Genomic DNA, 23,506 nt, shown 5'->3' on the forward strand with positions numbered 1-23,506 from the left:
ACGACCCAGGGCGCTCTCCGCCGCGACCCCTCTCGACCCCTCGACCGCAGCGGGTGGGCGGCACGTGGAGCGTGCAGTGCTCTATCCGCTGCTTGCGCCTCCTCGTCAGCAGCGCCGGCCTGGACGGGCAGTCCACTGCTGGCAACCCGCCTGCTGCCTGCAGCCTGAGCTCGTTCCATCGCTGCGTCTCCCCGCACGCGCCCCGCTGGGTCGACGCGTGCCGTGCCCCCTCGCCGCCGCAGCTGCCGTCACCCCCAGAGCGGCACGACGACGACGACGATGCTCAAGGGCGCGTTGCGGGTCTTCAGCGCCGCGTCCCGCAGCTGCGGCTGCAGCGGCAGCAGCAGCGGCAGCCTCCTCCTCTCGGGGGCGATCGCACCGCGGCGGGAGTCGCGCCGCTTCTTCCGAGGTGAGATGAGGGAGGCTCAGAGATCGCTGCCCGTGGCGCAGCGCGGTTGGTGTGGGCCATGGCGCCAGTCATCACACCACGGGGTCATCGTCCGCTGTGCAGCTTGTCTGGGCTGCGCCCCGAGTACCGGCGCAGGCTCCTCCTGGTACTTACAGACTCGAGAGCCACGATAATCAGCTTCCATCTCCTCGTCGCCGCTCGCCCATCAGCTACCCTGTCAAACCACTGCTGCGGGATCACGTTGGCCTAGACAGCTCACGGGCGAATGAACCTCAATCTATCAAAGTGCTTTATGTCCCTCGGTTGAGCAGATGTGTAACATTTAGTATTAATGCAGTCGACGTGTGCTGTTGTGTCTCTTGCAGAAAAGAAACGCGTTTACAGCGATGTGTCGATAACACACGGGGAAGGTAACTACCATTACAACACGGCAGTGTCACCAGTGCCACCAGTGCCATGCATCATTAGACTATGATGATGATGATGGTGTACACGTTTTATACTGCGTAGCAGACACAAAGGGCTTCCGAGCGCCGAACTAGGGCAACACAAATCATCTCTAGTTTATTTCACATATCCGAGGAAATAAGTCTCCTGTTAGTTTCTGAATGGGAGAACTTCAGCGACCAGGCGCAGTTGTTCAAGGACCGAAAAAGTCCGAGATCCGAAACTTTTTTTGCCGAAATCGAGGCTCGGGAGGAGCTGCAGTTTAAAGGTCAAATGTCGAGGCAATTGCTGAAAGCGTGCTTGAAAGCGTGCTTTGTGAATTAAGCAACTTGAGTTTGGGCCGTGCACGGAGCTCGGTTGGAAGCCAGTGTAGGTCCAGTCGGATGTGGGGGATTACCACGAATGGCAATGTCTGGGTCCCTTCCATTGTAGAGTAAATCCATGAGGTCGGCATTAAACAACGAACTTGGAACTCACCATACTGGTCCCACATCTTTGACGAGTTACCCTTCAACTTCATTTACAAACTTTTTTTAACGTGGAACTGATTTACATTAAATCTCGTGACAGTGTCGGACGCAATGACATTTCTCGAGATTGAAATAACTCAAAGGAAAAAAACAACATTACGAGTGTGGGAAATGTATAAACGCTAGTGATCCAAGTTGCAGTTTATTAGCGTAGCATTCCAGACCCTGGGGGCATCACCAACAAGATGCATCTACAGCGGTAGATGCGTTCCTGAAAAGTGCCGCGTTCAGCGACAAAAGCGTTCAGCGAAAACAATAATCCCCATAAATAATGTAACAATAAACTGTAGTGAGATAGGATGTAATATGCACACAGTGATATGCTGAGAAAAATAACTGAGGGTACGCCGCCGCGTTACTGTATGATTCCGTGTACTGTATCACTACCGCTTGTCAGCCGTGCAGCTCAGGAAAGTAGTTCGTCATCAACCACTCGGAAACGAAGTTATAACGGTCCGTGTTCCGTGTTATAACGATGCGCGAAAAGTGTTCCTAATGGAAGAACCGCGTTATTATTATAGCGAAACCACGTTGTAGTGTGAACACCGCGCGCTGAGCGAGGATTTGCCGTGCCCTTGATGGTGCAACGCTGGCACCCACCCACCGACGAAGAGGTGCGTCCGTCCCAACAGGCGGCATGTTTGAGGTGAACCTGGACCGCCGCAAGCTGCGCACACCGCAGGGGAAGCTGTTCGCCGTGCCCAGCGAGGGTTTGGCTGTCGCCGTGGCCACCGAGTGGGACATGCAGAAGAACGTCATCCAGATGCACAGCATGCACCTGGTGAGTGGTGCATTAGCGCTCAACGCTGCTGCTGCTCCTCCTAAAATCAGCCGGGGATGTCGATATCGCTGTTCAACCCAAGGTTGACAGTGTAGATACATTAGCTGTACCATCTTTTTGTCTGAAACGTGCGATTATTATTCCTCTCATAAAGAAGATCTAACGTGAATAAAACGCTTGCATAAAGTTGTATAGCTAATAGAGACTTACCCTGGAGAACACCAGCCACATTGAAAGGGTTGCCCAAGACTTGTGGATAAATGGATAAGCTTTTCCGGCCAGTGTGATGACGTTGCACATCATGTGTGCGCCACTCCTCTCATTGATGCCATTCGGTTTCCTTAAGTCGTGGTCAAATCACACTCATGACTCATATAGCGTGGACAGGTCTTCATCTAGCACGCGGATTAACAAAGGCCTGTAAGCAAAATACCGTGATGTATTGATAGGAAACGTTTTATAATAAAAGGCAATGTGATATGCCTCTGACGAAATCACCTGGGGAGCGCCTGATCCGATCCGATCTCGGGAGCTAAGCTGGCTCGCAACTGCATTTTGGAGCATTGTTAAATATCCTTCGCTGCCTGCACGACGTGAGCAAGTTCTAATCCAGCTGTGGATTGAAATCTGGCAGCCGGATTGACAAATGGGCTGCACGTGCACACGCAGAAAAGTGACGTAACGATTGCGACGGAACGACGCGCCATCTCTCGCCGGCGTGTGCAGACGACGCTGTGCAACACGGCCCTGGACAACCCGACCCACCGAGCGCCGGAGCAGTTGGCCTCCGCCGCACTCAAATACCTCGACACCGACACCATCTGGTGAGGCCCCCCCCCTTTCCCCCCCTCCCACTCCCGCACAGGTTGGCAACTTGGAAATGTTTTCCACACGCAGCACACTGCACCGAGATGTTAACTACCTCGCCAGGTGTCCATGAGGTTGTGGGTTCGATCCCGACCCTTACGCCTGTATATTTGGACTGTCCATGTTCTCCCCATGGTCACGTGGATTTTTCTCCGAGTCATCAGGTTTTTTCATCCACATTTAGAAACGTGCGTTTCTAGAATTTGGCTGCAATACATTTCCACATAAGCCACTTCGTTGGGCTATCATTTGTGGCCAGGTCACTTCTTAAAAAGAGCTACGTAGCTCAGTGGGTCTTCGAAGCTTGTGTGCTACTTTCTCGCTGTACAACTGTAATTGTAATCGAATGCTCTTTTTTTGGTCGATTACTTGGGCCCCTTAACTTACGACCATTTCTATCTACATTGTGCCTCTCGAAAGCAGGAAACCCCCTGTTAGCACGTCTGATAATAATAATGTCACTAAGTCCTGCACATCACCACCTCCTGTCCAGCGCCACACATGGGAACCGAGGGAAGACATTTTGATTCTCCAACTATTCACGTGTTCGTCGAGTCATGGAGCCAATGTTCAGTAATCGATCGCTTGATAATGGGCGAGGCCAACCCTAATGGGACGTGTGTGGTCGTCACAGCTACCGCATGGAGGAACCGCCCGCGTTGGTGAGCCTGCAGCAGGGAGAGTGGGACCCGGTGCTCTCGTGGGCCGAGGAGCGGTGAGTCACCTTCGGCCTTCTGATAAAAAAATATTCTGATTTAGGGTTCCGTGTTATTGCCAGAGGATCAGAGAGGCAGGCCAAAACACGCATAACATTCTCACGGTTCAACATTCATTCATGCGAAAAGCTGAAAAAAAACATTGTTTTGCAGCTTGCTTGTGTTCTAAGTTTGTACCCAACTCCACAGAACTTAAGTGCATACGTGAGTTGCGCTCTCCCTGTTCCCCATTTCCGCGTGTTATATTTTTTCCGTGTTTTTAGATAACCAATTGAGGCAGGAGCAGAATTCTCCGGGATGATTTGGCTTCTCGCACTGAGATGAATTTTACATGGGAAATCAGGCTCGGCAGACATATAGATTTGGGGAAAGCCCTGTCCAACTCGTGTGATACGTCGAGAAACTCGGAAATCATGAAAACACTTTGTTTAAAACAAACTCGAGTCATCTATATCACTTTAATTTTGGGAGAAATGAGGGCAGCTGCATTCGAGCTGACTAGGTTTCGTCCTCCATGAAAACCGAGGTCTAGATGTCCTTTGCAATCATTCCTTTGACAGGTATGGCGTCACCATTGGATCCTCCACCAGCATCATGGGGCCAGAAATCCCGCAGGAGACGCGCAACACGCTGAACCAGCACCTGCTGTCGTACAACGCCTGGGCCCTCATCGGTATTGGCACCCAAAGTGACCCAGACCACGAGGCAATTTGGCCCTCTCATCGACCACAGCGAACGAGCTGGGTTGATGAGCATTCCACACTCGATGTGATGCACGCAAAGCACAGAGTTATGCTTCTGCTACTCGCTATATGGCCACAAACCTTTACTCATTTGAGTTGGTGGTCTGAAACAAGACTGTGCATTTCATTAATTCGGTATGTCGATGTCACAGAACATGCTAGGCATGATGGGATAACCAATTAATTGATCATAATCACTCATTTTGGCATCTATAAATAGCCTTTAGTGTGTATCATTTGTTTGCAGCGTGCACGCACTTTTATGTCTGTTTAGTTTCTCATCATTTGCAGAAGTGCTGTGTTCTAATCACAATAATGTGTAATTTTCACTCCATTGGCTCTGGCCTGTGACCGCTGTCGTGCATGCGTGTGCAGGCCTGGAGTACGTGGTGATGCAGCTGAAGTCTCTGGTCCTGACCCTGGCGCTAGTTGATCGACACTTGAATGTGGAAGAAGCCGTGCTGCTCTCTCGCCTCGAGGAGGAGTTCCAGGTATTGTCCTCGTCTCCCGGCGTGCTTGCACCCTAGACACTGCTGAGCGCTGACACAGACTGCTTTCATGCTGAAAGCAGCTCCGGCCCTAATTAACACTTTCCAACTGAGGTTCAAATCGTTCATAAATTAGCTCTGCCCATCTGCAATGAGGGGGGGTGCATTTTAACTTCACTAGAAGATAGTCCAATTGTGAACAACTTGAGTAAATGATTGTATTGCCATTAGGTATTTACTCTTTTGAAAACTGGGTGAATTGATCCAACGGTTGCTGCACTGCCCCCTACTGCCCACATCGTAGCCTCGCAGCAGCAGCAACAGCACAATGACAACCTCTCTTTACGCATCGTGGTCGCCCATCCAAGCACCATCAATCCAGGCGGCTCAAGCCTGCTTGCTTTTGACGATCTTCCGAGATCGCCACACGCCGGGCGGTTTGGTTGTAGGCTTTGAGTCGCGGGCGCAGGCGTCGTGTTCACCGCGGGTGTCGTCGCACGGCGTGACGCTCTGCGTGGCGCGCAGATCGCGCGCTGGGGCAACGTCGAGTGGGCCCACGACTTGGACATCCTGCAGGTGCGGGCTCGCACGGCCGCCGGCGCCCTCTTCGTGTGCCTGAGCTGCGAGAACGCCGTCTTCAAGCACAAGCTGCTGGCCAACGAGTCGTGACTGGGGGGCCCAAAGAAGCTCCCCCCCCCCCGTGGCGTGCAAAGCATCGGTGTGTCGACCGTAGGCTTGCAATGATGCATCGATTCACAGATTACAATCAGAGTCTTTACTATAACTATTTAAATTTGACCAGGTAAGGCCCACTGAGCTATTAGCTCTTTCAGAAGCGACCTGGCCATAAATGATAGCTCAACGAAGTGGCTTATCGTGTGGAAATTTATAGCAGCCAAAGACATTAAACGCACGTTGATTCTAAATATGGAGGGAAAAACCGGAGGACCTGGCTAAAAATCCACGTGACCACGGGATCGAACCCAAGACCTGCATTCCAGGCGAGGTCGTTAACATCTCGCCACTGCGGCGCCTTTTTGCTCCTGGTACACACACTGCGAAGTGTGAATAAAAAAAATAGGTTTTTAATAATATAAATAAATTCGGATTTCTGCAGCACAGGTCGCAAAAGGCCTCAAAGTGATTTACATAAAGCTTGTGGTATGGAGAAAGCCTGCTGCACAAACAAGGGAGTTTTGAGACGATTAAAAAAGTGTAACAGATTCAGATTCTCCTATGAACCGAGGAGGAAAGGAATTCCACAATCGTAGAGCCTGGCTGCAAAAATCTCCATCTCCCATAGAACAACAACGTGGTATTTATGGAATCATAATGAGTAGGAGAGCAGAAACAGATCTAAGTTTTCGCAGTGAAACGTAAAACTTTATCAGATTGGTGGTGAGATATTTAGAAACAAACTCATTAAAGGCCTTTAAGAGTCACACGTCGCATGTAATTGATTCGCGTGACGTCTGCAACCGCCAGTAGCGCCACATTCACCGTATTGGTAAACAACGCAGATTCTTGAATCGAGCCGTACCCCCTGTACTGACAGTCGAATAATGAGGGGGCAGAATCGTTGCAGGCCTATTAACACGCTTCATGATGTTTACCTCTTCACGTAGAATACCTTGCTGATGTCATCAATGAGCATAAACCATCACACAAACTCCGGTCATCCTTGCAGCAGTGGCTTTTGGCTCAGCCATCGGACAAAGACGGTTACCGCGTTACACGCTTTCAAACACGCTTCCTTCCGATATTAGGAAGCCACTGGAGCTATGCACTTTCAAATCATCGACATTGAAAACGAATTTCTTTAGAACCGATTTTGGTGTTTTGTTATCCTTCCCCTGCACCTCCGATTAGCACAGTTAGCGACGTAAGGTGCAAAAGAAGTTCAACACAGATACATGCTGCACCTCCAGTGAGCACGGTTGGCTATGTACGATGCGAATGAAGTTCAACACACATACTGCACCTCCAGTGAGCACGGTTGGCTACATACGGTGCAAAAGAAGTTCATATATACATGTAATAAGGCTTTGACCGAAAATAAATGGGAGGCTGAATTATTTTGTTGTCAAGTTTTTGGTTTTGTTGCTTTGTTATAATAAAAGAAGAGTGAGATGTCTGGGTCCAAATTTACCCAAGAAACAATTGCTCTGCAGTTCTCTATATATTAAGATGTTTTCAGCCAATCAGATTTCATTATACATGCGGGAGAAAACCCACGCATGCGAAGGGGCAACGCTATCTCACACCGACCAAGAGAACATTACGACATGACAATGCTGTCTGAAGGTAACATTTTTCAAATTCAGAGGTTAAGTGGCAGCGTCAATGCATCGGATGCCCACATGGATGTCATTTTTCTCACACTACGTTTTTTATGACAAACGCAACCCCAGAGGCAATGGCAAGGGCTATAAGCAACCTGAGTCATTGGCATAGACTTAAAACACAACCGTTTGTATTATTATTGCATGATGTTGCAGTCACGCCGAGCTCACAGATTAGTGAAATTTACAAGCCTGCTGATTTGTGAGGTTTCCACAGGATGGCCGTACAAGGGTCTGTGAACCCATTCGTGCAAACTGGTTAACGTTATCTTCTCAATTGTGGACTTTAAAATGATAGCTGATTGAAAAAAAATAACTGGTCAAACATCTCAATGCAGGATGCTCTTAAACAGTTATGGGATTCGGTGAGGCTATCCTAGATTAATACATTTCTATAAACGTTATGACATTATAAATGTAACTATAACTTTTGTATTTCACTAGATCAGGCCCACTGAACTATGTAGCTCTTTTTCAGAAGCGACCTGGCCACAATTGATACCTCAACGAAGTGGCTTAAGTGAACATTTTTATCATCCAAATATTCTAAACGTATATTGATTCTAAACGTATATTGATTCTAAACGTATATTGATTCTAAACGTATATTGATTCTAAACGTATATTGATTCTAAACGTGGAGGGAAACCCCAGAGGACCCGGCGAAAAATCCACGCGAAATGGCTTTGAGCTACTCTGGAAATTAAAGTCCAGGGCGGTTTAAATGTGACACCCACTCGCAACGCAAGCAGTGATGCGGACAGGGACCAAAACCTCCCTCCTCCCTCGCACAGCCAACCCGAGCTCGGGGTGGGGGCTCCGTAACCCCCCCCGAGCTACCGTGGCCCACTGAGCCCTGCCCCTCGTGGGGGACCCAGGGCTGGCGTAGTCGCCAGCCTCGCCATCAGGTCCAGCGGCAGAGTCCACATTAATATCAGCAGGCTCATCGTCAACAGCGACATCAGCAACATCAACAGCAGCAGCATCTACATCAACGGTGGCACCAACACGAGCGGCATGTCTTTCATGGAGGTGCTGATGCCTCGACCACTGAACACGCCTCTCGGACGCCTGATAGGTAAGCGCGCTCACACACGCACACACCTGTACAACCATAGCAGTGCAGTCTTCACTGTGGCTCATTGTTCAGCTCACGCCAGCAGCCAGTTGCCACCTCTGAGCTACAGTAAGAAGAATATGTCGCAATTCTAGAAGAGGAGAGCACTACATGTGAATGCCTTGTGAGTGGTGTGCCAGTGTTATACAACTAACAACAGGCGGCATCAATTCCGTCTACGATCCTGGGAAAAACCTGGACCTGTGGTTCCTAACTGCAGCCCATTCTTACCTTCCACTGGCCCGAGTGTCCGAGTGCTGTTTTCAGTGGAGCCCTGCCCTTGGGCCAGTCCTCAACGTGGTCTGGGCATCCTCTAGAGTCTAGATTGACTCGTTGAAAGTCAGGCCACCATCAGTCATGGAAAGACAAAGGTGGTTTGGACCGTGTGTGGCACTGGGCACGCCACTCTTTATGATGTGCCAAGCATGCCTCAATAGATGCTTGCTAACAGCACTTGCCCTGACAACCCATGAGGCTAAACGGGCACCTGTGTCTATGTATATACAATATTCCTGTGAGAAAGAGACACTTGATATGCCATTGTGTTCACACATTTGTGATTCTGGGCCGGAATGTTTATTTTATGAAGCGTTAACCACACCCAGTGATAGGCGATACAGTGCAATATAGAGGAACACTTTGTTGAATGCCCCATTATTTTTTATTATGAAACCGCTGCAGCCAATGGATATTGCGAAGCCAATTGACGTTGATTTAATTGCAATGCCACGCTGTTTAAAGTATTTGGCTGCTGTAAATTTCCACAAGATAAGCCACTTCGTTTATCGATCATTTGTGGCCAGGTCGCTTCTGAAAAAGAGCTAAACAGTTCAGTGGGCCTTACCTGGTAAAATAAAAATTGTTTTTAGTTTAGTTTTAGTTTTTTAAGCCGTGTAATACAGCACAGTATAACTGGAAGCTCACCTCACTGATGGCACACGCACCTCCCCTACATGGAGCGCTGGAGAGCCCCACTGAAGGGTATCTTTGGCCTACTCTTCCCACCGCACGACTGTGCTTCACTGGTTTGTACTGCTGGGTGGTGGACAGAGGCGTGAGATTTGAATAAACTCACCCCCATTGTTTCAACGAGAAAAACTCAACACACTCGTCAACAACAACACCGCCTTAAAAGAAAAACGTCAAAGGCGACCTTTCGAGCAATGACCCTCCTTCATAGCACATTTGTTTGTGGTACTTGTGCTTCACTGCCAATGCAACAGCGCCAAATACGAGGTCCAGGAGATGTGCGGATCACCTCCTCAGGCATCCCAGGTCGTGGCTCTGTTTCTGTTTCGGGGCTGCGCCTTGGCCACTGTGCAGCCCCCAAGCCTCGGAGCGCGTTGCCTTTGCTAATAAGACGATCAGAGTCGTTGGCGCTATTTAAGTTTGTCTCGAAAACTCACCTCTGTAAAGTGGCCTTCACCCCTTAAGTTCTGGCCGTTTACTCTGCAGGTTCTGTTTATTTCCTGCTTTTCATACACGGTGTGGCTTGGTGTGGATCTACGGATGAAATGCGTCACTTTGCAAATGTAAAGTGTGCTTTCATGGGTGTCACTAAATGGCTGTTTCAACTGCTGAGCCGGGAGGTCGCACGCGTGGCCTCTGCTTTGCAAGTCTGGCGCGCTCACCACTCCATGTCGTGGCGGCACTGTCCGCATTGCCGACGACGGGCAGCGGGGAAGCTCCGCTCCTCTCCTCTCACGAAACGCGCCATGTCGGCAATCATTCATCGTGCGACGGCGCGGAAGCGGATTCAAATCGAAGCGTTCACGACTGAATCGCTTTATTCGCCGGGGATATTGCGAGCGTCGTGGGCGAGACGTCGTGTTCGCGAGCGCCCATTCATAATTGACGGGGCGCGGCTATCGGGTGACACCGCACACACGGGCAGTGGCGCGTTAGGAACGAGACACGCGTGGCTGGGAGAAACGAGTGCGACCTGCAGTCGTTTCTGTAGCCCTCGTTGGCCACATCTTTGACTTCTCACGACGCGTGTCTAACCGAGGGATAATCAAAGAGCCTCTATGTGTATGTGTAGGGGTGTCAGGGGAAGGATTCCCACCAATAGATGGGTTAGGGGGAGGGGTGATCGAGGTGATATAAGGGGAGAACGGGCGGGAAAGGGGGCCTTTGGCGGGAACGGGATTGGGACGGCTGGCGACAGGTGTGAATGGAAGGAAAGGAATAAAGGACGAGACCCCTGCAATCTCGTGTCGGCTCCTCTTTACATTTGGTGGCAGCGGTGGGATCCTAATGGCTACAAAGAAGAATCCTCGCGGGAGGGAGCCGAGGGAGGAGGAAGCAGGGGCCGGGGATCCTTCACATCCTGGGCAACAAGGGGGCCTGCTGTCAGAAGCAGCAGAAGGGGGCCCGGATCGCCTGGAGGATCGCATGGAGGACCGCATGGCCCGCGTGGAGAGGGCGCTCCAGGAGCTCTTGCAGAGGCTCCCTATGGGGGGCCCGCCGGCACCGGGACCCCCACCCCCACGCGTACTACGGGAGGAGAGGCCACGGGAACCGGACGCCGACCAGCCGGCCGGGCAGGAGCCGCAACCAACCTCGTCACGCCAGCCGCCGCCGCTCCCGCCAAAACCCCCAGGGCTAAACACCCAACACGGAGAGCAGGTGGCCGGACGGCCGCGTCGGCTGGGGCCCGTCGACAAGTTTGTGGCTGAGGAAGAAGATTGGGAGGAGTTTGTCCGCCGATTCGAGGCTGCCTTCCACGCTCTCGAGTGGACAGACGAAGAGGCCCTACGAGCGCTGCCATCTGTTCTGGGCAAAGAAGCACTCTCCTCTTACACCTCCCTTCCCTCGCACAGCAAGTCCACGCTACAGGCGGCCTACGAGGCTTTGGGGGAGATCTATTGCCCGGCGGAAGGAGCCTTTAAACGGTTCCAGGATCGCCAGCGAGGGGCTAAAGAATCCCCTTTAGCCTACAGGGGGGCGCTGCTCGTGTTGGCGAGGAGAGCTTTCCCTCGCCTGGCTGAAGAAGCGCTCGAGGACCTCGTGGTCGAGCACCTCATCGCCTACGCTTGCCGCGCCGGCGTTGTAATGCCCGTAGTGACGCCGGAAGAACGCACCTCGCTGTGGGCTGCCCGGACCATCCAAGCCCACGAGCAGGTCATGGGCCGGGCGCCACCCGTGGGCCCGGTGGCTGGCGCGGCGGGGGGGAACAGCCCAGCCGTTGCCGCGGCGCTACTTGGTCCAGCGACACTAACCGCCGAACCTGCACCGTCACCACAGGCTGCCGGTGGGGCATCTGGGGACGGACCGCCGACGTCTGAGACGGAGCCATCGCTGCGGGAGGTGTACGCGGCGATCCGGGGACTGGCGGAGCAGAGGGACCAACCGCCGCGTCGCTGGCAGCCGCCTCTACAACATCGCGCCGAGCCCCCCCGACGCAACGCCCCGTGGGTCTGCCACCGTTGTGGTCGCGAGGGGCATGTGGCGAGGGGGTGCCGCACGGAGCCGGAGGCCGCCAACGTCACCTGGAACCTGCCGGGGCCGAACGCCGACAGGAGCCAGGCGAGTGACGCCGTCCCACCCGGCCTCTCGGGCGGGCCGGGTAATTACACTTCCGACGCCGCGAACTCACCGGGAGTCTCCTCGGGGTGGGCGCCGGTGGTGTCGTTTCCCGGTCCCCGCTGTTCTGGTCGGGGGAAGGGGATAGCGCCGGGGCCTGTGGTCGCATCGCGACCCGGAGTGGCGTCGCGAACGGACGTGACGTTGCGTCCGGAAGTGACGTCGCGGTCGGAAGTGGTGTCGCGGATCGCGCCGGGAATTGCGCCGGGGCCGTGGACCGCGCCTGGAATCGCGCCGGGGCCAGGGACCGCGTCGGGGATCGCGCCGAGGCCGGGGACCGCGCCGGGAGTCGCGCCGACGCCGGGAGGGACGTCGCGGACGGAGGTGACGTCGCGGGCGGAGGTGACGTCGCGGGCGGAAGTGACGTCGCGGCCGGCAGCGACGTCGATGCCGGGCGTGACGTCGCGCGCGGGCGGGGTTTCGCGGGCGGGCGTGGGTTCGCGGGCGGGCGTGACGTCGCGGGTGGGCGTGGTTTCGCGGGCGGGCGGGGTTGCGCGGGCGGGCGTGACGTCGCGGGTGGGCGTGGTTTCGCGGGCGGGCGGGGTTGCGCGGGCGGGCGTGACGTCACCAGTTACCTGCAACGCCGGCGAGTTGCCAGGGGCAACGGCCCGGGGGCGGAGGCAGCCCACACGATTGACATTGCGCCCTGGAGCAATTCCACGACCCGCCTCACCACCGCTTTGCGACAGAGCGAGACGGAACCAGGGGGACCACGCCCCCGTGACAAAGGAAAGAGAGGGGCTCACGGGAAGGCCCACCCCCCAGTCCCCACCGCCCCCTGCAATGGGGGGGCCCCCCCACACCACAAGGGGGGCCCATCCTACGTCACCTTGGGGGGGCAATTTGCACTACTTAGAGAGCCCAGCCCGCAACCCAGGGGTAAGCCCACACTATGTAACAAGGGCGCGTTCACCCTGCTGGGACGCACTCCAAAGGGAGGAACCCCATCTTCAGTCCATCCACACCCATCCCCCATCATTTCACCATGCACCACAGGATAACGAGACGCCGCCTGGTCAGTGGCCGGACTCAGCCACACAATGGAGGAAGCTGGCAAGGCGGGTGGTAGCGGCCACGTCAGGAACCTCGGTCCTGGTCGGTGAAATCGCGGGAGTGTCGGCACGTATCTTGGTCGATACGGGGCATCAGCCACGATCATCTCGAGCACCATGCATGAGATGCTGCCGGATAAAATCCGACCTTTAGTCCCCGTCAAGACAACGTTCATTGCAGCAAATGGAGGCAGCATGGGCTTCCTGGGCCAGGTTGAAGCCCCGATACAGATTGGGCAGCTTTCGGTAGCAGGACCCATCCTTGTCTCCGCAACGTTGCCCGTACCCTGCCTGTTGGGGACGGACTTTCTGAGGCGGATGCCAATGAAAATCGATCTGGCCAATGGGCGGGTGGAAGTCCAGGGAACGCATCTCCATTTCCTAAAGGCGGAGGGGGCCAGCCGGGGTGTACCCTACGTGCAGGCTCTGGTCAGTAAGTCTGTCTCCATTCCCCCGGCAGCCCAGATGCTGGTTCCGCTGCAATATCGGTCCCCCCTCGTGACAGCCCGACCAGACTCACCCATCCTGGTGTCTCCGGCGTCAGCGGCCATGGATCGTCATGCGCTGGTGGGGGCCGAAACTATTGTACAGAGGAACCAGCATCTGTTCATTCAGGTGCTGAACACCTCCGATAGAACAGCGACGGTGCAGGAGGGAACAGTTCTGGCCCACGTTAGTCCCTTGTCACTAGGAGCCCCAGGGACAGAGCCCGAGCTTGTAGGCAGCATCGGCCAGTCCGAGGACAGAGGGGCCAAATCGTGGATGGACCAGCTGGCGGGGCCTGAGCCGGGATTGCCGCCCGACCAGAAACAGCAGCTGCACTCGTTATTGCAGGAGTTCTCGGACGTGTTCAGCCGGGGACCGTTCGACCTAGGGCGCACAAATCTGTCACAGCACCACATCAACACGGGAGATGCCGCACCCCTGCGCCAAAACACATATAGAATGAGCCCAATGGAAAAAGGGCACATTCAACAAGCGGTGCAGGAGATGCTGCGGGCCGACATAATTTCTCCATCCTCGAGTCCCTGGGGGGCACCGGTGGTCCTAGTCAAGAAGTCAGATGGGTCACTGAGATTCTGTGTGGACTTCCGACGCCTCAATGCCGTCACGCTGGCCGACGCATATCCCCTACCACGTATCGACGACTCATTGGATGCACTGGCGGGAGCAAAATTTTTCAGTACGCTGGATTTGTTGTCCGGGTTCTGGCAGGTCCCACTAGACGCGGACTCCCGGCCTAAAACAGCATTCCGGACACCACAGGGCCTGTTCGAGTTCAACTGCCTGCCTATGGGCCTCCAGACGGCGCCGGCAACGTTCCAACGCATAATGGAGTTGGCCTTGGCAGGCCTCCAATGGGAAACGTGCCTCATCTACCTGGACGACGTCATTGTTTTCAGCCGATCATTCGAGGAACACATTGACCGATTGCGTCAGGTGTTCCTGCGGTTCCGGAACGCGAACTTGAAGCTCAAGCCGTCGAAGTGCCACCTTATGCAGTCGTCGGTACGCTACTTGGGCCACGTCGTCAGTGAGTCGGGAGTGGCTACAGACCCGGAAAAGACGGCCTGCGTGAGGGCCTGGGCTGTTCCCACAACGGTTCCGGAGGTACGCCGGTTTGTGGGTTTCGTTTCTTACTACCGCCGGTTTGTGCCCAACTTCGCAACCATTGCCAAGCCCTTGCACGTGTTGACGGCGAAGAACCAGAGGTTTTATTGGGGCCCTCTGGAGGAAGAGGCATTCCAGCAGCTGCGCTCACGTCTGACAGATGCACCACCATTGGCCTTTCCGGATTTTGGCCTCCCCTTTATCCTGGACACGGACGCCAGCGATGTGGGCATCGGCAGTGTTTTGTCGCAAGTCCAGCAGGGTCGGGAGGTGGTTATCGCCTATGGTAGTCGCGTGCTTTCATCAGCGGAGCAGCGCTACTGCGTCACACGTAGGGAACTCCTGGCAGTCGTTCACTTTGTGCAGCAATTCCGACCCTACCTGTATGGTCGCAAATTTACGGTCCGCACTGACCACGCGGCCTTGCAGTATTCGCTCCGCATCGACCAGCCTTCGGGCCAGCTGGCCAGATGGATAGAACGCCTGCAGGAGTACAGGTACCAAGTAGTGCATCGCAAAGGGACCAGACATGCCAACGCAGACGCATTGTCCCGACTGGTGCCCCAGGGCCCTTGTGCATGCACCACAGGCGGGGCACGCTGCAAGGAGGCGAGGCCGGAGGGGACGGTCATCGCTCCTGTACGCACGGCGGAGGGCGCACAGGGTGAGGTCCAGCTGACCGACCACGACCTGGGGCTGACCTTGGACGATTGGAGACGGCTACAGCTGGAGGAAGCCCCACTGCGAACACTACGCGCCTCAGCAGAGGCAGGGGGGGAGGAGTACATCGTATGGGAGGATCTCCTCATGCGATGGGACCCGACAGGGCGCCGGCGATGCCTGGTAGTTCCGGAGTCGCTGCGTCAACAATTGGTTATGGACGTACACGGCCGCCAGCTGCTGCACCTGGCAGGGCGGAAGACACTGCACACATTACAGGGTCGGTACTTTTGGCCAGGTATGACCGCTGACGTGCATCGATGGGTCGCTACCTGCGTCGAATGTGCGCGGCGAAAGCCGCCACCCCGGGTAAGCCGGGCGCCCCTACAGCCCATCACGGTGACCAGGGTCAACGAATTGGTTGCGTTGGACATCTTGGGACCGCTGCCGGTCACGCCACGGGGAAATAAATACCTGTTGGTCGGAGTCGAGTACTGCACGAGGTGGCCGATGGCGTGGGCCCTCCCGGACCAAACGGCACAGACCATCGCCGATGCCTTCGTGGGAGGCTATGTCCTTGATAAGGGGGCACCGGAGCGGTTGCTCACGGATCAGGGCAGGAATTTCTCCTCACAGCTATTGAAGGACGTCTGCTCTATCCTGGGCACTAAAAAGGTCCGAACATCTCCATATCATCCCCAGACCGATGGGATGGTAGAGCGGCTTAACCGCACCATAGCGGCCATGCTGTCCCAAGTGGTGGACGAAAACCATTCCGACTGGGACCTCCACATTCCATCGGTCTTAGCGGCGTACAGGGTGGCCCCACACGCGGCGACGGGGTTCTCGCCGTTTTTCCTGATGTACGGACGGGATCCCGTTCCGCCTATTGAGGTGCAGCTGACGGACATTCCGGCAAGAGCCGACGCATGGCCGAAGGCACTAAAGACCTCCCTCATTTATTTGAGAGAGGCCCGCCAAGCAGCCGAGGCCGCATCGGCCGCGAGCCAAGAGAGTAATGTACGGATACGGGAGAGGACAGTGACAGCCAAGCCCTTTAAAGTTGGGGACCAGGCATGGCTACACTGTCCTCAGGTGCCGGTTGGCCTCTCACCAAAGCTGCACCGACCCTGGAAAGGGCCGGTCGAGGTCATCAAAGCACTCCGACCGCAGTGCGTCCAGGTCCAACTGGGTAAGCGACGATGGTTTGTACACCCCACCCGCCTTAAGCCATACATCTCTCCACCGTCATCTTCACCAACATCACCACCAACATCACTGCCAACATCATCATCATCCCTACCCAGGCCAAGGTCGCCGACCACCACGCGCCGACCGGCAGGGGGTTCGGTGCCCTGTGTTCCCTTGTCACCTACAGCACCCCATGTGAGGCCTGACGGAGCGGCGGCACGAGCGGGGGCCGGAGAGACAGCGGCGCCAGGCAAGGCGACACCGGCACCACCGAACCAGGGACCGCGACGAGAGGGCCTTCGAAGGAGGGGGCCGCCACGGTCATCTGCTGCCTGTGGATGTCCGGGCTGTTACGGGATGCTGGCTGGAGACCTGGGCAGGCCGCGCAATTGATTTGTTGTGTTATATTGCATTGTAGGGTTGTGGGGGGGGGTAAGGGCTGTCGTCACTGTCAGTGGTGGGAGGCATGGGGAGACTTAAATGGTCCATGGGGGAGGCAGAACCGAGGACGGTTATTTTTTCTCCGGGGGGGGGGGTGATGTAGGGGTGTCAGGGGAAGGATTCCCACCAATAGATGGGTTAGGGGGAGGGGTGATCGAGGTGATATAAGGGGAGAACGGGCGGGAAAGGGGGCCTTTGGCGGGAACGGGATTGGGACGGCTGGCGACAGGTGTGAATGGAAGGAAAGGAATAAAGGACGAGACCCCTGCAATCTCGTGTCGGCTCCTCTTTACATATGCATGCAGACGCGCTCCTGGCACAGAACACTGATCTGTTGGCAAAGGAATTGGGGGAGCTCAGGACTTTGTTGTGTGACTTCGCAGACATGTTCAGTAAGGGTCCCTACGATACTGGTCGCACGATGCTGATGGAGAACCACATTGATACGGGCGATGCGCCACCCGTTCGGCAGAACGCCTATAGAATGGGTCCTAGCAAGAAGAAGCATGTGCGGCGGGCAGTGCAGGAGATGATGGAGTCTGACATCTTCAAGTCCGTGGGAGGCACCGGTTGTATTGGTTAGGAAATCGGATGGATCCTTGCGGTTTTGCGTAGGCTTCAGGCAGCTGAACAAAGTTACCTTGGCAGACGCCTACCCGCTCCTGCGCATAGATGACTCATTGGATGCGCTCACAGGAGCAAAAACTTTCTCCACACTTGACCTTTTGGTAGGATTCTGGCAGCTACCACTAGATGCCGAATCCAGACCGAAAATGGCTTTCAGAGCGCCTCAAGGCCTCTTTCATTTCAACTGTTTGCCGATGGGTTAACAGACGGCTCCCGCCACTTTCCAGCGATTGATGGAGTTGCAGCGGGCGTCGTGTCTCATCCATCTGGACGATGGAATCGTATTCGCTCGCACATTCGAGGAGCACTTAACCCGGTTGCGACAGGTGTTGTCGAAAATTTGTGGTGCGAACCGTTACGTACGTACAGTATTCAAATTTTAAACTGGCATGAATAAAATAAACATAGTGTATTGTAAAATATATTCACATTCACCAGTGTCGTCTTCGGTGCAGTCAAGGTTGCATTGCCCACCAAACACGATAGTTCCGTAACACAGCGCGTTGCTGCGCTCTGATTAGTCGAGACTTTACAATACTGTACGGATAAAATCTAACGTTATTTGCAATATACATTGTATTTGTTTACAATATAAATGGTAAGTTATGAAGGCTGGGAAACGTATCCTCATAGTGCAAATGTTATTCAACAAACGAATTTTCTATTGACGAACGAAGCTCCAGGAACTCATCTACTTTGTATATCGAGGTGAAGAGGATGTAAACAAACATTCTATTAGCCATCGCGATACGCAACACTCAATAAATGTATTTATTATTTTTCATATTATACCGTAGATGGAAATGTTTTCCTATTTATTTCTAAATTTCACAGTTTTTATGTATTACATTACTTTTTTCCCCCATTCAAATAATGGTAATACATCCAAAGTTCGTTTAACTGAAACTGCGCATATCAAATATTCGCATATCAAGGCATTATTGTACAGCTGATACAGTGCACTGTGCCTCTTGGTGCTGAGAGAGTGCGGACTAAAGCTCTGCCAGCACCAATGAAGGCTTAGCTTGGGATTAATCCCTCGACTGTGACCCAAGTGGACCCAGAGGACACCCTCCCCAGCGGTGAGGGCAACGATGGTAATCTGGAGTTTCATTCTCTGGTGTGATCGTGCATCTGTGCCAGACGCTTAGAAATAAAGCTCCAATCTGCATCTGTATTTAAAATAAACACTGTCATTGATTCACTGTACCTTACATAACTCTTTGGAATGACGAAACGAAAAATATAATGTAATCATTTAGGAAAAGCCTCTGTTATAATCTATTTTTTATATTTTACCAGGTAAGGCCCACTGAGCTATGAAGTTATTTTTCAGAAGCGACCTGACCACAAATGGCAGCTCAACGAAGTGGCTTTTCAGGTGGACAATTAACAACAGCCAAATACTCTAAACGCGTGATGTTGATTCTAAATGTGGAGGGGAAAACCGGAGTACCTGGAGAAAAACCCACGCGACCACGGGGAGAGACACACGCAAACTCAAAATATACAGCAGCAGCAGGTGTCGTCAGGGTCGGGATCGAACCCACGACCTCGTGACGTTTTTTTTAAGGTCCTGCAGGGAGGTGTTTGTCCCATTCCTCATGAAGAGGCGGTGTTTTTCTTGTCGCAGGGAACTGGAGAAGCTGGAAAAACAATGTCTCTGAGAGTAGAGCACTCTTAGGTCTGCATGGATGAGTTTACAAACCCACTTGCTGTACTGTCACATTCTGGCCAGCTCACATCCCAGCGGATTCGGGAGCCTTATAAATAAGTCTGTGTGATTCACCAAGCTTTGCTTCCACAGTTGCCTCAATGTTCAGTTTAATACGGGGTTTATTTTGTTATTTACAGATTATATATTTTTAAACGAGACACTAAAATGTTTCACTGACCTCGCGTTCAAGTTACAGTATCTTGAAATCTCATCTCTCTGTACCCTTAAATGCACAGCCCTGCAATTCCTTGGTCACGCCATCACTGATAGAAGGGGCTTCCACAAGAGGCCACTCCAGAGTCCCTCGAGAGGATAATGTTCCTAACTCTTCCACGCTGGACAGACTATTGGAAGAGGTGGACATGCCCACACTTGACCCCATGGCACACGACGTACCGGTCAATTGTGGCCATGTACCCATTGATCCTGCTGAATACCCCCACAAGTCCTACGGCTGCCCCAGGCCACAGCGATCGACGCCAAGCACCGCTGCGGCAAGACCGACTGCCGTGTGCAACGCCGGCAAAGCGATCTTGTGGGTTGTTTGTACGTCCCGTGTGCCATCGGGAGTAGAGCAGGCAACAGATGGCGGGCTCTTACGCGAAGACTGGAGCATGATCCTGGAGATCTGTGACATCGTCAACGAGACGGAGGATGGGTAAGGCCCTGCAGTGCACACATGGCTTCCACCTTGACCCACACCGCCCATGTGGCCATGGCTGAGCCCGGCTTCCCTGGGGGTCACCGAGGACACGAGTCGGCAGCTACGTTGGCCAAACCTGGCTTTCTCTTCTTCCTGGCATTTCCCCCACTCATGTGGGGTCTGTGTTCCTGATTGTCTTTACTCATTCCTGTCCTGGGCCATCAACTCCACATCCACCCACAGAGATGCCACAGTGGCGAGATGTTAACTACCTCGCCTGGTATACAGGAGATTGTGGGTTTGATCCCAACCCTGACGCCTCTATATTTGGAGTTTGCGTGTCGCTCTCTCCGTGGTCACATGGATTTGTATCCGTTTCCTCCGGTTTTTCCCTCCACATTTAGAATTAACATTTAGGGCATATGACTGCTATATATTTCCACCTGATAAGCCACATTGTTGGGCTATCATTTATGGCCAGGTTGCTTCTGAAAATGAGATAGAAAGCTCAATGGGCCTTACCTGGTAAAATAAAATTGTTGATAGTTTTAGTAGTCCTTCACATCCTGGTTAATTACATTGAACCAACTGTTTCTTCTAGGACTGCCTCTCGGTCTTCCACCTGCCATGAAAACAATGGGCAGATTGAACTGGTTTTGCACACACCACGTGAGACGTAAATACCAAATACACTGCTGGAGAATAAAAGGCTTCCTCCTGTGTGTGATTGTGGCTGCGAACACCATAAGGAAGACAAAGGCGGCCGGGCGTGGTGCTGGCCACCCACCCCCTCGTGTGCCGTGCTGGCCTTCATAGGTGCTGGCTAACAGCACTTGCCCCAACAGTCTGTTAAGGCTACACAGGGCATCAGAGCCGTCCGTAGAGTACGGCGAATCGGGGCGACCACCCCGGGCCTCGCGCTTTGGGGGCCTTTGCGCTTCGACGTCACGGTGTCAGATGTAATACTTCCACTTTATTCATTATAAAGGTTTTTGGGTTAGATCACGTTGTTTATAAATGTGTCGTAACCCTCCACCACACTACTAAACGTGACACATTTTTTACTGTTTGGCCGTGTTGGGTGGTGGAGGGTTACGACACATTGATAAATAACGCGATCTAACCCGAAAATCTTTATTATTAATAATATTGGTCGCGAAAGCCTACGTGTTAAACTGACTTCCACTTTAGTTTGAAAGTGTTGGGGGGGGGCACAGCGCGATTTGCCCGGGGGGCCCCACACCCCCCCCCCATGGAAAGCCCTACTGGGGGGGCTGATCTTTGTTTTCTAGTCTTTGTGGCGCGATGAGCAGTGCCCCATGTGCGTGTGCGTGCCCAGCCCCAGGGATGCTCTGCGGGCTCTCAAGAGACGTCTGGGTGGCGGTGCCAACAAGAATACCCGGGAGGTCATGCTCGCACTCACGGTGCGTCACTGACCCTGGGCCGTCGGCACACACGGCGAGCGCACCATGTGTGGGCAGGGCTGTCCGTAGGGGGTGTGTGGGGCCCGGGGAATAGCTCACCGTGTGGGCCACCCCTGAAGCCTTCAAACTAAACCGGAAGTATTACGTCTAACGCTGTGACTCATCTTCTTGGTTCTTTCGGTAAAGTCACGTAGAAGGGAAGTAATAAAATAATAAAAATAAAACATAATAAAACAATTCTCACGACGTTTCGGCTACAACGCAAGCAGCCGTCTTCAGGTGAAGAATGAGACACTGCCAAGCTAGGAGCTTATATATAAGCTGAGTTGGAGGTGGAAGAAGAAGAGAGCCTTAACAAAAGAATGTGCATATCAAGAGGAATTTAGCGTATTTATTATGCCCATGCATTATGCAGGATCAGCAGCACCAAAGGGAGGGGGGGGGTAGCATTAACAAAGGGAGGGCATGTTAATAGTATGTAGAAGCAATGAAACATGTGAATGGGAAAATGGTGGCAGGAGATCCGCAGCGGAGCAAATAATGCATTCCCTGTGGAGAACACAAGATACACAGTTAATGCCAGTGAGTGGACTGCGGTCTGAAAGTCACCATAAACGTGAACAACAATCAGTTAAGATCCGAAGTGGTTTATTACGTCCTTCTAATGATTGCTGAGCCAGAATCCATCTTCTCGGTTGAAATTGTCTCTGTGTTTGTATATGTGGATCGCCTCATGAACGAATCTCTCATGGTAGCCAGATGGCTTGCAGAGAACCTCTGTCTTGGAGAAGTCAATGTCATGTGAACCCACTGAATTGTAACAGTGATCTGCCACGGCTGAGATGTTTGTCCTACCGTGTTTCAGGTCAGCTTTATGTTCACGGATGCGGTCCGAGACATGTCGTTTCGTTTCTCCAATGTAACTGCTACCACAGAGGCAACTTAGTTTGTAGACGCCAGGGTACTGTATGTCTGGAACCACGTCTTTTACAGACGGAACCAGATCACGGATTTTATGTACTGTGTTGAATCGTACCTGAATCTTGTGTTTAATCAGGATTTTGGAGATCTTTTTTGTGACCCCAGCAATGTAGGGTAAGGTGATGGTTTTGAAAGGCTCCTCAGCAGGATCCTTCTTGACGGTTGGAGTGATGGCCTTGCGGATTGTGTAGTCGGAGTAACCATTAGCCTTAAGAGCTTGGCGTACGTGTTTGAGTTCACTGGCAATGTGTTCCTGGTCGGAGATGCATTGGGCTCTATGGTATAGAGTCTTGATGAGGGAGTTCTTCTGGGATGGATGGTGGTGGGAATCCGGTTTTAGGTAGGCATCCGTATGGGTGGCTTTCCTGTAGACAGAATGGCTCATTGAACCATCAGGTCTCCTTTTAATTAGGACATCCAAAAAGGGTAGCTTGCCATCTTTTTCGACTTCCATGGTGAATCTGATGGCTGGGTGTATGGAATTGATGTGGTCGAGAAATTGGTCTAGAGCAGGCCGGCCATGTGGCCAGATGACAAAAGTGTCACCTACGTACCTCTTCCATAAGGTCGGGTGTAGATTGGCAGTCTGGATGGCGTCAGTCTCAAATTTCTCCATGAAAATGTTGGCTACAACCGGAGATAGGGGGGGAGCCCATTGGGGTGCCCTCAATTTGCTTGTAGAAGGTTCCATTCCAGGTGAAGTATGTATTGGTTAAGCAGTGTCTCACCAGGGGGGGTACCCCAGCATTCAGTCATTGATGAACCAAGTCTTCAATGATTGCGATGGTGTCAGGCACAGGAACCTTGATGAACAAGGAAACCACATCAAAACTGACAAGCAGGTCGTCTGGGGACAGGGAAATCCCCTTGATTGTCGATACCAGGTCAGTAGAGTTTTGTACCACAGAGGTGGTTTTTCCAGTGAAAGGCCGTAGGATTTCAGACAAAAAACGAGCCAGTTTGTAAGTGGGGGAGTTGATAGTAGAGACAATGGGACGAAGAGGTGTATCTTCTTTATGTATCTTTGGCAAGCCGTACAATCTTGGTGGCCTGGCTGCAGAAGGTTTCAACGAGAACTGTTTGGTCTGATCAATTAATGCGGTTGAAGCAGAAATGATTTTGTTGGTTTTGGTG

The 23,506-nt window shown here is 53.1% G+C and overlaps 3 protein-coding genes across 5 annotated transcripts in view; all 3 read left to right on the top strand.

Moving 5' to 3' along the window:
• The first annotated feature begins 25 nt into the window (after nt 1-25).
• Nucleotides 26-7,056, top strand: ATPAF2 (ATP synthase mitochondrial F1 complex assembly factor 2). Its single transcript, XM_078601323.1, has 8 exons — nt 26-409; nt 775-819; nt 2,019-2,167; nt 2,894-2,991; nt 3,669-3,749; nt 4,311-4,423; nt 4,869-4,984; nt 5,507-7,056. The coding sequence occupies exons 1-8, from the start codon at nt 280-282 to the stop codon at nt 5,648-5,650; spliced, it is 876 nt and encodes a 291-aa protein (XP_078457449.1). The 5' UTR covers nt 26-279; the 3' UTR covers nt 5,651-7,056.
• A 1,130-nt stretch (nt 7,057-8,186) lies between these two features.
• LOC144722954 (TOM1-like protein 2) overlaps nt 8,187-23,506 on the top strand; it is a 34,711-nt gene continuing 19,391 nt past the window's right edge. For 2 of the 3 annotated variants that reach the window (XM_078601401.1, XM_078601410.1), the window contains exons 1-2: nt 19,417-19,982; nt 21,307-21,391. In XM_078601401.1, coding sequence (XP_078457527.1) covers nt 19,687-19,982; nt 21,307-21,391 — 381 coding nt within the window. In that variant the 5' untranslated portion in view covers nt 19,417-19,686. Of the gene's footprint in view, nt 8,402-19,416; nt 19,983-21,306; nt 21,392-23,506 lie in introns of those variants that run through there. The other variant, XM_078601420.1, reaches the window with a different exon arrangement.
• LOC144722966 (uncharacterized) lies at nt 10,651-17,251 on the top strand. Its single transcript, XM_078601433.1, has 2 exons — nt 10,651-11,968; nt 16,727-17,251. The coding sequence occupies exons 1-2, from the start codon at nt 10,697-10,699 to the stop codon at nt 16,736-16,738; spliced, it is 1,284 nt and encodes a 427-aa protein (XP_078457559.1). The 5' UTR covers nt 10,651-10,696; the 3' UTR covers nt 16,739-17,251.

The sequence above is a fragment of the Lampetra planeri genome, chromosome 1 (assembly GCF_965212315.1).
Source record: "Lampetra planeri chromosome 1, kcLamPlan1.2.h2, whole genome shotgun sequence".
Taxonomy (NCBI): Eukaryota; Metazoa; Chordata; class Hyperoartia; order Petromyzontiformes; family Petromyzontidae; genus Lampetra; species Lampetra planeri.